We start from the raw sequence: 14,921 nt of genomic DNA, 5'->3' as shown, positions 1-14,921 counted from the left end.
TCTTAAGGAAATGAGAATGATGTCTTTGTTAAGACTTGAAATTTCCCATGAGTAGTTGTCCAATAATTACAATACAATTAGAGGCTGTAGTAAAAATTACTTTCAGATTATCTCAGAAGTTCCCATCCTAATACTGAACTCTTGCATGTGTCTTAGGTCAAGCTGAAGGGATGAGCACTGGAAATTGTGTGGCTGAAAAGCTCTAGTGTGGACAGTCATTGCATCTAGGAATGCACATTTCCAACCCAGTAATTCTTTCTTCTGTTTCCTTGTAGGTTGTCAAGATATTGCAGATGAATTTAGAGCACAAGAAATTGATGGACAAGCTCTCCTCTTGTTGAAGGAGGATCACCTTATGAGTGCAATGAATATTAAGCTTGGACCTGCATTGAAAATCTGTGCACGTATCAATTCATTGAAAGAATCCTAGGGGGTGAACATGAAGGTTTAAACAACAGTTTCTCAGTGACAGAACTGACAGTAACACACCAACGTCTTCACTGTGGCATGAGTGTTACTGTGATGTTTTGTTAAATACATGGGGGTTTCCCCACATAAAGACTTTAAAATGTACTTTTGATTATACCAGGTTTATACTCCTATACTCCGTAGTTTCCAACAATTAATAGGTTCATGGTAAACCCTGAGTAATACTTTGAGTTGAAGTGGTAGTTCATGGAAAAACATGAAGTGAAATATGCTGTGATAGGTTAAATATTCCCCAACATGTACTTTATAAGTTTAACACCCCAGCACCCACCCCAGCCTAAACACCATTTAAATTGTGTTGCTGTATTCTGAAAGATTTTTGCCACATACAGCATGTTTTGGACTGAAATAACAGAAGTGTCCACAGACCTTGTGGAAGTACTAATAATGGTAAAATGCTATGCATTCAGTTGTTTCTTTTAGTCTCGAGTAAATTGTAAGGGGTAGGTTGGCAGCTAGTTTTCCTTGTGTAGGCTTACCCTCATCTCTGCCACTGTAGTATTTTCCTGAAGTCTGGAAATACTGTAAACCATGTAGACACCTCATCAAAATCCTCATCATCAGGCTACTGAAATGCAATGGCTTAACACTCTTGCCAGAGGTAACTGAAGCACATGTTACTTTACTCGTTGTATGCTGCTATGCACTGAGAGGGCATTAAATTGTTAGGTTTGTAGTTCTGCATGCTGCTAGTTAAACTAGACCAGCAGTTCTCAAATGGGGGTTCAGAATGGATCCTGAGAAGGTGTGAGAACACTCAGGGTTCAGGTTCCAAAATGCCTAGGTGTGACCGGCTGAAAACTGCAGCCAGAATTAACTCATGTTGAGACAAGCGTACTTCAAAGACTGGAGGTAGAGAAGGGATGGCATAGCTCAGATGCTCTTTTTCTTGATACCTCTTCTAACTTGTCTTTCTCTGTAGTGCATTCCCATTGCCTCACTGGAAGCTTCCAAGCACCTTTTATTTGTCCACTGGCCAGCATGAGCTGGGCTTGCAGTAGTCTGAGGAAGGAGCATGGTGAGTTGCTCTTTGAGGTCCCTTCAGAGCTGGGTGTAGGAGTGGCTGCTGCTCCAGTGAGGGAGCCTGGAGCGAGCTATGGGTCAGCAGGAGTGCTGTCCCTAGGCAGCTCTGGGGGAAATCTCTGGGGGCCCTGCTTTGTCCTTCTAGCAGGAGATTTCCATGTCAATGCTGCAGCCCCAGGCGGTGGGATTTTAGTGTCTCCATCTTCCCTCTCTTGCCTGCTGTGTAGAAAAAATATGAATTTCCCCAGTTACTGACACTCTCAGAAGCTGCTTGGGCTCTGAGGCAGCAGCACCTTCTCAGCTTTTGCTTCCCATCATATGTGTCTGGATGTTCATGGATGTATTTTGTACCTTCTGTTCCCTCCCTTTTGCAGCTCCACTCCCCATATGTACAGACCAAGATCCCTAAACAGGGAAAGAAGGGCACATGTGCTGATAAAGTTGTTGTGTATATTTGAATTAAATATGTGTATGTGTCTGCAAATAATGTATTTTGTATTTTATGCAAATTAATGCATAATATATGATTGTGTAGGAAGACATTCAGGGTGACTGTAAAGTATTCCTGAAAAGGAGTAACTGATCTAAAGTGTGAGAACTGCTGACCTAGATCAAAAGGAGTCAATGCACATACACTGGCTGAAAGGAAGGTTTACGACAGGTAGATTAATATGTATATTACTTAACTGATGACCTTAGAGAGTAAATTGGGATTACAGAAAACTCTGTGCTTCATTTTCCTTTAATTAGACTCTTGCTTTGTTTCTACTAACAAACTTTCTACTGTTATCTTCCAGAGATGAACACTAGAGTCATTGGTTTTAATTACAACTGTTTGAGCTTACTAACAGCAGGTGTTCTTAATAATTTATTAACCACTGAAGCTCCAAGTTAGGAGAACCCATTGCTGTTACATGCTGATATGTAGTGAGAGCCTTATTAAAATGGCACCAAAGGCTGTAGAGAATTAATTGATGTCTGGGTTTATTTTGGAGGGAAGTTGCTAAGCACTTTCTAATTTGTTTTCTCTGTCTTCAGTTACTGTTGTAAAATAAACTTCATAGCTGAAGGTACAACGTTTGGCAATGTTCATTGGAAAGATACTCAAATGATGGAGGCAGTAGGTTCCCATTTGTAGCATTTCTGTAAGATAAACCATGTAGCATATCTGTAACATACATTCTAAAGGATATGTTCTGTTTTAATGAGCTAATTGAAGACTAAAGATATCTTAGATACTTATTCTTTGGCTTTTGTCTTAAAGTTATATTATTTTTATATGAAAATTTCACTGGCTAATTTTTAATCTGTCTTCTGATTGTACTGCCCCTTGGCAATGTAAAAAGCAAGTACACATAAATGTGATTTGGTAATGGCTTAAGGCATATTTGGAAACATGAACTTAAGTCTTATTTAGACCTGCAGTTAACCACAGTGTTACATGCATGAAAATTTCACAGCTGTTCTAATTTGCTTTATTAGACAGCTTCAGGAGACCTTCTACAGCTAGTGCTTATGTACAACTCTTGGACATAATCACTGACAGATGCCAGGAGCTCAGAGGAGACCTGATTAATGCACATCTGTTCTGGTTCTTCTGGTACGCTACACTTCCCGTGGTTTTGGGAGAGCCACAGATAGTGAGTTATGCTTTAAATATTCATGAATGCAGCAACTAAGAATGTGGGCCTTATGTATCCTCAAAGCTCTTTCTCCTTCACTGATTTTGGCATTAAACAGGAACTTACAAGCAGACACAGTTGCACTTACCTCTACTGATAGAAATGCATGGGTGTTGGAGTGGTAGCCAGTAGAGCTGTGTCAGTAAAATCAGTTTTAAAAAATGCCACAGCTGTACGTGCAAGTTGCAAGTACACTGGAAAACTTAAGTGCAACTGAAGTCTACATCAGAAGCTTTTGAGTTTACTCAGAAAAGCAATACAATACTTGGAGTAATATTCCTCCAGAACCATTGTACATACCAGTCACTTGTTTCTGTTCAGATCCGTGAGGCTTTCCCAGGCTTATGGGACCATTTCCCATGGCTTTCCCCACAAATTAAGCTAGGCACTCTTGCAAAGAGGAAGTATTGCAGATTTTAATTGAGTATTTTTTTTTATCACTTGCTTCTGCTGAGTGTGTCTGCAAGAAATCCTGTTAGCTTTATTTCCTGGGGTTTTGTTTTTTGTATTCAGACTGCTGCTGTTGCGGGCTACATCTCGTGCTAATCCCTGCAATATTTCAATTCCTATAGAAAGGACTATAGGATACTGTAGGATCTTAGCTCAAAGGGGAGGTATGTTGGATGGCTTTTTCCCTTTTTCTCCACTGGTCTCCTTCCTAATCAGCTCCTTAATGCAGACTGCAGAATTAGCTCAGGGTAAAAACCCTTTGGCAGAGCACTAGGTGGAATGTGACTGTAAGGATCTCTTCCAGGAGAGTTTTAACTACTACACTTGTCTTGGCTTCAGAGTTTATTTTTTAAAGAAATGCACCTGAATAGCAAAATGGGTATGCAGACTCCTCTGCTTAATCTAGTTTTTATCACTCAGCAACCCTGCTTTGCAGCAGAAGCAGAGCACTCTTGACAGGGAAGCTCAGCCACCTCCTCTGGGAGCTCCAGGCTGCTGCTTCTTCAAAAACAAGCATTGCCTCACATTTGGCACATTTATAAGACCTTTATCACCTTTGCTTATATTGAGAGTAAAAAAATAACCATCTTGCCAAATTAAACCGCCATTTGTCTTGGATCACCAGGGTTTTCAAGGAGACTGCATTGTATATCCATCCTTTACCTGTTAATCCAGCATACTTTTTTTTCCAGAAATGAAGCTGTGTTGATGGGGAGGGTAAAACTTTTGCTAGATTTGTGTCAATGAGGTATCTCAGATAGAAATTTTATATTCTGCAAGCATCTATTTCCCCATTTCTTTCCTGTGAAAGCAGTTTTTTTCCCCCAATTTCTTTTTTGACAAATCATGAGTGGGAATCCAGCCTTCTTGGTAGAACAGATAGTCTGCAGGTGTGGCAGGAAGGGTAAAGGAATGGAATAAAAGCAAGTATTTGAGCAGGTTTATGACAGCTTTTGTGTAACTTCTTTACCTTGATCTTAGCTGTAAGGAAATGTTCACATATAAAACAATTTTTTTTTTTATGTAGTAAGACGTTGCTGGGTGTAGTGTGTCACTGCCTGGCATACCAGTTAAAACTGCTGCCAGTTTCAGATGACGCTTCTCATCTTAATACCACAATACTGATACACTTATATATGTACTGATACACCACACACTGATGAACTTACAGCTCAATAGCTTAAGAAATTTCTTACACATTGACAAATGTGATCAAAGAATTCAATGACAGCTATATTGCAAGTCCTGGTTCTGCAAATAATTAGACATTCACATAATTTATAACAAGAATAGTTCTCCTGATTGTATTGAGACTATTCATACCAAAATTAAATGTGTATAACCGTTTGCGGGGTATTTTCTTAGCAGTATTGCATAGAAATGTCACATATTTGGTTAAGTGACAATTCTGTATCTAGACTTTTACTCATAAATTGCTCTAGGTTGCAGATAATGACTCTGCAGAGGAATCAACTTAGGATTTTAAATATTTACCCATATTAATTTATTAGACATGGAGAGAAACTAACATTTTAAAGTATTTAAAGACACAGTTTCTGTTGAATGCCAAGTAGAACAGGTAGGACGAAGCTATAAATGTGTAATTTCAATGTCGGGTATAGTATTTGCTTGTAGTGAATTAATTTCTGAAAATGCTTTTTTGCCTTGATGGGTATCATCTATGTTGGTTGGAGTGTTTTGTCCTCTACTTGTCTCCAGGGTCTCATGCTCATCGCTGCCACGTGTATTCAGGGCCCCATCCTAGAGCCACTCTGTAGGTTTTTGTAACCTCTGCACTGAAACTTGCACACGCCCACTCATTCCCTTGAAGGTTGCGGGTATTATTTGCTGATCACTTACAGTGATGTGGAAGGAAAAAGAAGGAAATAGGAGATATGTAGTAAGCTCACAGTCTACCTTTTGTAACCACTGATGTAACTTTTCCAAAGCACAATGACAGGAGTAAGTGTTACAAACAGATTTCAAGTTAAAGAATGTTAAAGCTTCCTGCTGAATTATCCCAAATTACTGTGCACAATAAGGAGCTAGAAAAAGGAGATCTAAAGGGATTTTTTTTCCATCTAGAAAGTATAATTTCAGCAGAACTGTACATTCGTAGTGATGATAAATATCGTTAATGTGTAACATGAAACACAGCATTTTAATTGGGTGTAAAAAGCACTGTAATATTCTGTAAGGTTGTCAAAAGGCTTACAGTATTGGTTGTAGATACAAAAGCATGTATGCTTGCTATTATGGGATTAGGCTAAAACACAAATATAATTGATTCATGAAGCGTATCTACTTTGTGAGTAAAGCCAAGTCAGCCTATGGTAAGGCTTGTGCATTGTCCTCAGCCACCTGGGTAGTGTGCTAGCAGCCAGGACGCTGCTGTCCTCTAGCAGCTTTGTGCAAAGTTGGATGTTTGAAAAAACAATGAGGTATTATGCACACTCAGGCTCCTTTTTAAGTAGTCTTTGTGTCACAGTGTTAACAAACCAGTATTGATCAGGAAAGATGTGTGCAAAGAATGAAAAGATTTATTAATGAGTGCCAAATACTTCTATTTAGGATTGAAAAGGCATAGAATATCTCATTAAAATTAATGTGTGGGGGGTTTTTTAAGGGATCCTTCACAGGAGAAAAGTACAGAAGTTCCTCACAAAGGGTTAATACTTTAGCTGCTGTTGCCATTAATATCAAATAATCCTATAAGAATTAAAGACTAAAGTGTTTGAATTGTATAAGGCCATTAGATACTGGCTCAGCACAAGTAATGTACTGAGGAGATAGCTCAGTGGTTGTCTGTAGTTGTTTCCTAGCATGGCTTCTCTCCTCTTTCTGTCTGGCAATGAAACTGAGATCCTGTTGTAGAGAGTAATGGTTTATGGTTATATGGCTGGACTCAGGGTTCTCTTAGGACTTCCCAGAAACAGACAAAAGAAAATGCACAGAGAAAAGACTAAGTTATTAGGAAGGATCTCCCTCTACTAGAAAATCAAGGATAAAAATGGGCTTACAAGGAGAGCTGCTATTAATATATTTTGAAATAGCTACTTAGCAAGCTTAGGCACCACGGCTGGATGCTACGTGAGGACCTGCAGTGCCACTACAGCCAAAAGGTTTCCTCTTCGGCCCTTCTTCCCCAAGGGTATGGAAGAATGGATTTGATAGTGATACAGTGCTGTAACATCACTATGTTAATATTTGCTTTAGCTGCATGTTACGACTTCCTTGTAAAAGCTAAGATTTTAAAACTTTAAAATGGCTTTAGAAGCACTGTAGCAGCTATGGGAGTTAAGCCACAGCAAGATAGATGGGGTTGTGCAAACTTTAATTAGGGGTTGATAAGCCGGACCACACTGATAAATAACGTCAGCAGCCTTACTCAGCTGGAACTGCAAGAAGTGCATCACCCACAGACCTTAATGAATCAGAACAGTGAGACCAACCACACAAAACAGAAGCATCTGAAGTGTTTTTGAAAGTAACTTTCCCTTCATCTGGTGTTAAATTAATTTTAGATTAGGAGTTTTCCCTTGCCTGTCAAGTCTGTAGGGATTAGTTATTTCACTATCTGCAGTGCCTGGTGCATTGCTGTATTTGAGATATTTGTCAGTTTTTAAATAGAACTAGGTTTTATGAATATTTTGTCAACCCCATTTCAGTGGGTGTCCAGTTCATACAAAACCTAAAGAAATCCTATGTCAAAAAAATGTATTTAGACATGGCTTATCCTATAGCATCTCAAGTGCTAAATAATAGCAGTTGCAATTTGAGAGAACGGCAAGCGGTTTCTTAAGGTTGCTTTTTCATGTTAACATTGTCTATTCTTTCCTGCTTTTAACATAGAATTTTTGCCAAATATATTTTTCAGCAAAAAAGGACGAAATAATCGGTGGTGCCAAGCACTGCGAGCTATGTTTCTAAGCATTGTCTCCTCTTACTGCGCTAGTTTTAAAATCCAGTTTGTGATCATCTATTATCCTTTCTATGGCCTTTTTAACAGATTTTACCCAATCCATTTTCTACTCCTTAAAGTTACATCACCGAAACCTCAGAGAAATTTACCACAGACTGTGGGTGAAAGAAGCACTATGTGGGGTGAAGTAATAAATCAGAATGGCAACTGGACTTTGATATATTGCGAAACTGTAAGACTAATACATGAATGAGATGTGATTGTGCATTTACGGAGTGATATACTGGAATATTCTTTTCTAGGAAATTTTAGCCCATGGAGCACTAAATTCTACAGGTAAATCTTATGTCTCTAATTGATACATAGTAATGTACATTATAACCACAAAATGAAATTTTACAGTTGAAGAGTACATGGTGAACTATGTAAAAACAGGATCTTCACTTTGGGAATCTTCTTTTGTAAAAAAAGCACTTTCCTATTACCAACTGGCATGTGAATGAATTTTAGATTCTCTCCTTTGTTATGATCCTGTAGAAGTGAAATCTCTTTAATCTGCCTGTTAATGGATAAATCCATCATACAGATGTTGAAAAAAAGCACCTTATACTATGCTGCTTGAACTTGCTTGTACTTGCACCTTTTGTTACCTGCAGATTTTTCTTAATGAGTATTCTTGTGTGATACCATTGTTCCCTGTGGGTCTGGGTGAAGGATTAACCAACCTGCAGCATCAGTTACTTACAGTTTCTATTTCAATACAACAGTGTATTGTAAATTCAGTGCTTCAGAAATAAATGCTACTTCCATTTGTCTGGTTTGGTTGTGTATCACTTATTTCTGTTCTACAAAATTAAATCAAACCTTCTTAGAACTGAAGAATTTGAAAATTAAGAGTATTTTTGCTAGAAGCTTGACACATTCTTCCCCTACTGCAGTAGTCCCACTTCAAATCTAATTAGTATAAAATAATTTTGGCCATTCTTTAACCTTGGGCATGTATTTATCTATAGGTATAGCAAAGAAATAACAAAACATCACCACCTTTCCTATAGCTGTAAAGTTGCTTTACATTAACTGAAACAATTTATTTCTCTAGAAACAGAAAACGACCCTTAACTTCAATCAAACTGATGAAAAGTCACACTTTAACAAGAAAATATGCTTCAAAAACCCACAGCAGTTGTTTGAAGCCTTGACAGTAGGTTAACATGGGGATGTAATGTGGATAGAAGGGCCCCAGCTTTAAAGGCTTTATTGCATTCTGTACTACAAAACCTGAGCTCATTCCATTTAAAGGAAGTGTGAAATCCTAGTCAGAAACATGGGCCTTATCTGAAAACTTGTTTCATGCAAGTAGTGGTCTCCTCAAACCTGTACATTCAAGTCAAGTTCTCTGAACTGGCAGGTATTCCCTGCCCACTGGAACCCAGTGTGTCCCAGACTCTGGTGCAACATTGGTGGGTACTGGACTTTTCTCCATTGGTTGTGGCTCTGGAGATGTTTCCTGTATTATCTGTAAGGACATGCTTCTATTGTACAGCACTTATTTGCAGTCTTTTCAGTCAGCAGCACATTAGCAGATTACAGTTACTGTGCCTGGCTTATCAGCTGTCTCTGTGCTTTCATTGTTAAATGGGATAAAGCAGAATTTCCAGCTGACAAATGGATCCCTAGACCACATCTCCTCTGTCAATTCAACATCGTGACACCGACACCAGTATGCTACTGCAATGAGAAAGCTGTTGATGAAGTACAGCCAGGGCACATTCATCTCCATGTAGGCTGGAATCTGAGCACCGAGAAACAAAATGATGATTTGAAGAACAACAAAAGGTGCCCAAGTGCCAAGAAAACAGATGAGGAGTCTGGTCAGGAGCTGCCACTTAAAGCAAGTGCTGTTGTTGTTGGACACATAAGAGAACATCAGAACAGGCTGACTGGCAAAGGATACTAGCCTGACAGATAGCAGCATGGCTGTAACTTCCTTCCGACAGGCCACGAGAGCTGTGCCTGTAAGTAGCACCATAGCACAAGAGACTGAGTAATTCTGCAGGCTGGCATAGAGGGGACACCGATAAGGAGAAAAATGGTTCTGAGTATCTAGTTCTTCGTAGATAGCAGGAACTTTCAGAATACAAAAAAACCCTGAAATCCATATAGTGACCACAGCAAATATATAAAGTAATCTTTGACCTCTTTTAGGAAACTGAGAAATTTGGGCTATAGTTATGTAATAATCCAGGCCAGCCACAAGATACACTGGGTAATGAAGAATACCATAGGTAAGAGAAATCACCTGAGTGAACAGGCAAATGTGGTACTTTGTAAATCGCACACCCCAGAGTGCAAAGTCTTCAAAATAAAAAATGAAAGAGATACTCAGCAGCAGTGTGAAATCAAGAAGCGCCAGTGAAACACAGAAGTATCCCATAAAACTGACTTTCACGGTTGTTTTCTTAACTTGCAACATGAAGAAATCAAGGAACACTTTTCCGAACATAATCAAGAGCAGCATGCAGCTGATCTCCAGCGGCTGGTTGACCTGGGTGTAGGGGTGCTGACCAGGGCAATTTTCACAGAGTATGGCAGCCATCCTCCAGTGGTGGGACCAGCAAAGGAAGTATCACAGGGCACAGTGCTTCATACCTGGGAAATCAAAAAGAGATTTGTAAAAACTTATTTCTGGGTACCTCTACCAATTAATTAATTCTCCATCACAGCAACTACCACATTTATGTCTGAATTTTCCAGGCTCCTTAATTAAGAGTGAATAGGCTCACTAACACATCATTAAGTTGTCCTGCCTAAATTTTATGTTCTTCAGATATACATTCTTGAGAGTTAAAAGGTCATCATAGACCTACGTTACTTTTCCGGCTACTTTCCTAAGGAAAGGTTTAGAAAGTAAGTCTGTGTTCCTTTCCTTTAGAAAGCATGGGGGGTCTTTCTGCCCAGCCAGGCAGAAGGACAGGTGTTTTAGGACTCTGGAACACAGACTGCAGAAATATCCTGAAAGTAGAAAAAGCATCAACCCAACTCATCCTTTTTCAGATCCAAAGCACACACACTTCATTAGTTGATAGGGCTTTTTTGTTCATCCTTCAGCAATGTATGATCTACTATGATAGACACCCAGAACAGATGTTTTTCCACTTGGTTTTCCTTATGATAACTCTTTTCTCTGTTTTCATTCCTAAGGAAAATGAACACAGGATTGCTTCGTGTATGTCAGCAAGACATATTAGACAAAGCTGTATGTGCTTTCTTCTCTTTACTAGAGAAGCAGGATGGTGCCAGCATTCTCAGCAACAGCAGAGGAAAGCTGAGAAGCCGAGAAGCCAAGAGCCAGGATCTCTGTTACCAGTGATGCACTTGTATTTAAACAGACACCTACATTTCATTACCAGCTTGCCAGAACTGGTGAACATTGAGTCAGTGTCTCCTGTAAAGCAGAGTAATAACAACCCCAAGTACTTGGCAGTACAACTCGAGAAGCATCCACTGCGCTGTTACAAGGGCTTGCCGCTTCACTCTTCATCTGCACATTTCACCCTCTAAAACCAAACACATTTTACACTACAACTTAAAACAGGCTTCTGTGTGTATTTTCCCTTTCATATACTGATGCTGCACTTGCGTATGCAGAAAGGAGGCAACCTGCACACAGAGCAAGGTCATGCTATGTAAGCAGTAACTCAAATCCGTTTGTAATGTTATCATAACGCAAAGTCACCTGTTCACAGGTTAGGCCTTTCGTGGGCTGTGCGAAGCTGTGGGCAGACCAGCAGAAGCGGAGTTAACTCCGCCGCAGAACGGCGCGGACCGGACCCGTGCCTGCTGTCCCCTCTGCACTCTCCTGCCGGCAGCCGCGGGCTGTCAGCGCCTTCCCGTCTCCCGGAATCCCCCGCCGGGCTCAGGGACAGCGCCTGCCCCTCCCGGCCAGAGGGAGCCGGCGGAAGGGACGTTCTGACGGGGGCCGGGGCTGGGAGCGGCTCCCGCGAGGAGTCCTCGCCCAGGCCGGCCCCTTCACGCCCAAGAACCCACCTGCTGCTGCCGCCGCCCCTGCGCGCTGCTCCTCGCCGTGTGCGGCGGTGACCTCCGGTGCCCCCTCAGGCTTCAGCCGTGTGCGCCGCTCCGCAGCCCGCGGGCACCCGGACGGGGTGCGCACGGAGCGGCTGCGCTCGGCTCCGCTGGCCGCGCAGGGCAGGGCGGGGGGGACCAGGCTCCCCCGCCCGCCCCGCACTCAGCGGAGCCTGTCCGGCCGCTTGGCGCCCGGCAGCTTCCTGCTGGGCTCCTGAGCGCACAGCGCCGGCCGGGCTGGGCTCTTGCGGAGGTGAGGGGCTCGTGCTGAGGGAAGCGCTGTGCTTAATCCCGCCCTCCGCACACCTGCGCTGTGGCTGAGGGAGGTGAAACGGCTGCGGGCGCGGGAGGTGAGCGCCGGTCGTTACCTGAGCGGTGAGGGCGGGGCACGTTCACTCTGCGTGCCAGACAGGTTTCCGTTCTAACTGCGGGACCCGCGGGGAGCACAGGCAGCGAGTGACGGTGGGGAGCTGAGGGCGCTGAGGGCGCCTCGGCGGGTGCAGGCGGAAGCCAGGGCCCTCAGGGTTGGGCCCTCAGTACTTGATGGCAGAGGCCGGCTTGTAGCAGGGACCACGGGGGTTGGCTCACGAAGCCCTGTGTTGACGCAGTGCGTGCTCACCCACCCGTGCCGGCCTCGGGACTCGGCCCTGCTGGCGAAAGGGCGCCGGTATCACCTGCACGGAGTTGGGCAGGATGGGTGCGGATGTTGGGCCCTTCCAGAGATGTCCGTGGAAGTACCCTGAGAACATGGGGGAAACTGATGTCTCTTTCTCTCCTGGTCTGTCAGCTGGAGGAATGCCCCTGTCCCCATCCACGGAGCCCTCCATAGGCAACCATGTGGGCACCTGTAATGCCCTTGATCTGTGGGCTTCCACATGCCTGTTACCCTTCCCACTCTGAACGCAGTATGCCTCTCAAGACATGACTAGTCACCTTTTTACAGCATAGGTCTACTTTTATCACTGATTAAGCCATTAAAAAATATTAATAGGAATTCTTTTCACCATGAGAGCAAGCAGCAGCCCCCCCCCCCGCGGAATAATCTCCCCAGGGAAGTGGTGGATTCCCCAGCATTGAACACTTTAAGGATTCAACTGGACAGGGAGCTGTGACATCTCATCTAGCCTGTGCTTTTGACAAAAACAGTTGGACCAGATGGTCCTTAAGGTCCCTTCCAACCTGGCAGTGTATGAGTCTGTGGTTGCAGAAGTCAGCCACTGGTGTATTTGCAACACAGCTCAAATTTTTAACATCATGTAATGGTTTTATAGAACACTCCTGGCTTTGAATTACAACACAAAATTGTACAAAACCTTCAGTACTGTATATTTTCTCTTCCACAGGGGAACTTAATATTTAACTGGAAACTACATTCTGGTACTGATATAGCTGAAGGCCTATACAGTAAATATTAAGCAATATTTTACTGTGAAAGTTATCTTGGCAAAAAAAAAAAAATCTTACAAATGGCTCTCTCAACTCCATCTTCCTCAGAGATTCTTAACATTTTAGTGTAGGAGAGAAGCTGGGGAATGCCCATTATCTGTTTTACAATAATGATACTTCAGTAGATGATCCTGAAGGTGTGTATCACATCTAAATGGGCTGGCTTTTTAGCTTGTCCACCCTGTAGCAATCTGCTTAATAGAATTTAAAAATCCACAGTAGCAGCTTTTTGCCTCTTCAGATCAAAGTAGTCATTTAGTTTTCCATTTGTTGTTTTATTTCCCATCTACGAGCATGTGTAGGATAGGAGCGCATCCCAAGGAATGGCTTGCTGAGAGACCTGAGCTGCGCTTCTCAAGTTAATGGGCAGTGGTTTCCTGATCTCTGCATGTATGCGATACAGCTTTTTCCCTGCATGGTTTTGGTAATTCAAGGCTAAATCTAACAAGAGGCTTGGAAGCTTGTGAGTTCAATGCTGTAGCTCTTGCCTTATGCTGAACAGCCTGGAGCCCCATCCTGCCACTCCTCTGCCTCCATGGGATGCTTGTCCAGACTCATTTACTGGGCAGGTGTTGCTAGTGTGAATCTCTAGATGATCTGGGAAAAATAGTGTCCTAATGTCCTGCCTTTCTCAAAAAATGAGGTACTGATGGGAATAAATTACATCATTTAGATACTTCCTGCAGATTGGGCCGCCTGAGAAACTGGTTTCTGGGACCTCACAAAGGGAGCTAAACCTTTAGGAGCTTCTTGGTTTATTGTATGTCATTGAATTTAACCTGTCTTGTTGGGTCTAAACTTGCAGACCAGCTACATGTTTAGCATTATCTAATGTCCACTGGGAGGGAAACATTTTTTTATTGTCCTTCTTGTAGGATAGACTGCAATCCATGTCTGGTCCAGCTGTGTGTGACCTGTGTGTAGAAAAGTGGCTGGTAGGACCTCTTCTGAAAGCAACTAACCCTATGGAATTAAATTCAGATACAAGTAGAGCTTTTTTTCTTCTTTTTCCATCTTCTTCTCTGTCCATGGTTCATCTCAAGGATTAAATAACTTCAGGGAGAAAAAGAATTGGGTTTTTTTGGGTGGAAAACTGTGATGATCAGTATTCTGAAAAGAAATGTGAGTGCTTAAAGTAATCTGAAGCAGCTTTCACATTCACACTGGCAATATTTACTTATTTAAACTGTACTTGCTAGGACTGTGCGATATAGTAACAAGATGTTTACACCTGAGATGGGTACTGTACATGCTGAGCAGCTAGTTTTATTTCTGATCCAAAGTAAAGCAGTGACAGTGGGTTTCCCAGTGGTAGTGAAGGAATTGTTTGGATGGTATCTTCCCAATGTTTTTTTTTTTTTTTTTGTTTCTGATCGTGTTTGTCTTCGTGACTGCAGAAACTATGGCACTGGCCTGTGTGGGGAGATGCCCTGGGCAGTGGAAATGAGCAACCAGGAGGGGATGGGGACAGTTCAGACAGTTTTTTCTGCTGATAAGAATCCTAATGAGTGTGGTCTCCATAGTGCACAGCACCGTACGTCTGCTCCATCCTCAGTGAGACTTCTGAGCAGGCTCCTCAGTGGGGCCCACAGGAGCACTTTGCTGCCCAGGTTACATCCTGTGTTAATGCCAGGACTACTTCATGGCTTCCCTTTCCCTTCACCAAAGCCCTCTGTGCTGCTGCTATGAAAGTTTGCTTATTACTCACTGATTACTCTCAGGGTGATTGTTTTCTGCTCCCGAGTATAACATGTCATCTTCCTGTTTTTCATAGAAATAATATTGTGACATGGGATGCCCTAGGAAACAAAGGGCTTAGGGCTGGC

General features: G+C 42.3%; 2 protein-coding genes across 3 annotated transcripts in view; one reads left to right on the top strand and one right to left on the bottom strand.

Moving 5' to 3' along the window:
* PHC3 (polyhomeotic homolog 3) overlaps positions 1–8,385 on the top strand; it is a 33,662-nt gene extending 25,277 nt beyond the window's left edge. The window contains exon 14 of the mRNA XM_031047095.2: positions 276–8,385. Coding sequence (XP_030902955.1) covers positions 276–430 — 155 coding nt within the window. The 3' untranslated portion in view covers positions 431–8,385. The remainder of the gene's footprint in view (positions 1–275) is intronic.
* Positions 8,386–8,611: 226 nt separating this feature from the next.
* GPR160 (G protein-coupled receptor 160) lies at positions 8,612–11,923 on the bottom strand. Of its 2 annotated transcripts, none has more exons than XM_005146879.3 (2): positions 11,614–11,923; positions 8,612–10,215 (listed from the first exon to the last, which is right to left on the bottom strand). In XM_005146879.3, the coding sequence occupies exon 2, from the start codon at positions 10,160–10,162 to the stop codon at positions 9,143–9,145; it is 1,020 nt and encodes a 339-aa protein (XP_005146936.2). In that variant the 5' UTR covers positions 10,163–10,215; positions 11,614–11,923; the 3' UTR covers positions 8,612–9,142. The 2 variants fall into 2 exon arrangements, with proteins under 2 accessions (XP_005146936.2, XP_030902956.2); XM_031047096.2 differs by lacking the exon at positions 11,614–11,923 and adding an exon at positions 11,303–11,506.
* Between the last annotated feature and the right edge of the window lie 2,998 nt (positions 11,924–14,921).

Source organism: Melopsittacus undulatus, chromosome 6 (genome assembly GCF_012275295.1).
Source record: "Melopsittacus undulatus isolate bMelUnd1 chromosome 6, bMelUnd1.mat.Z, whole genome shotgun sequence".
NCBI lineage: Eukaryota > Metazoa > Chordata > Aves > Psittaciformes > Psittaculidae > Melopsittacus > Melopsittacus undulatus.
The sequence above is the reverse complement of the archived record's forward strand: the minus strand, read 5'-3'. Positions and strand labels throughout refer to the sequence as shown.

What these genes read in the sequence shown, in the direction of transcription:
- GPR160 (XM_005146879.3), bottom strand. Translation starts at nt 10,162, where the DNA reads ATGGCTGCCATACTCTGTGAAAATTGCCCTGGTCAGCACCCCTACACC.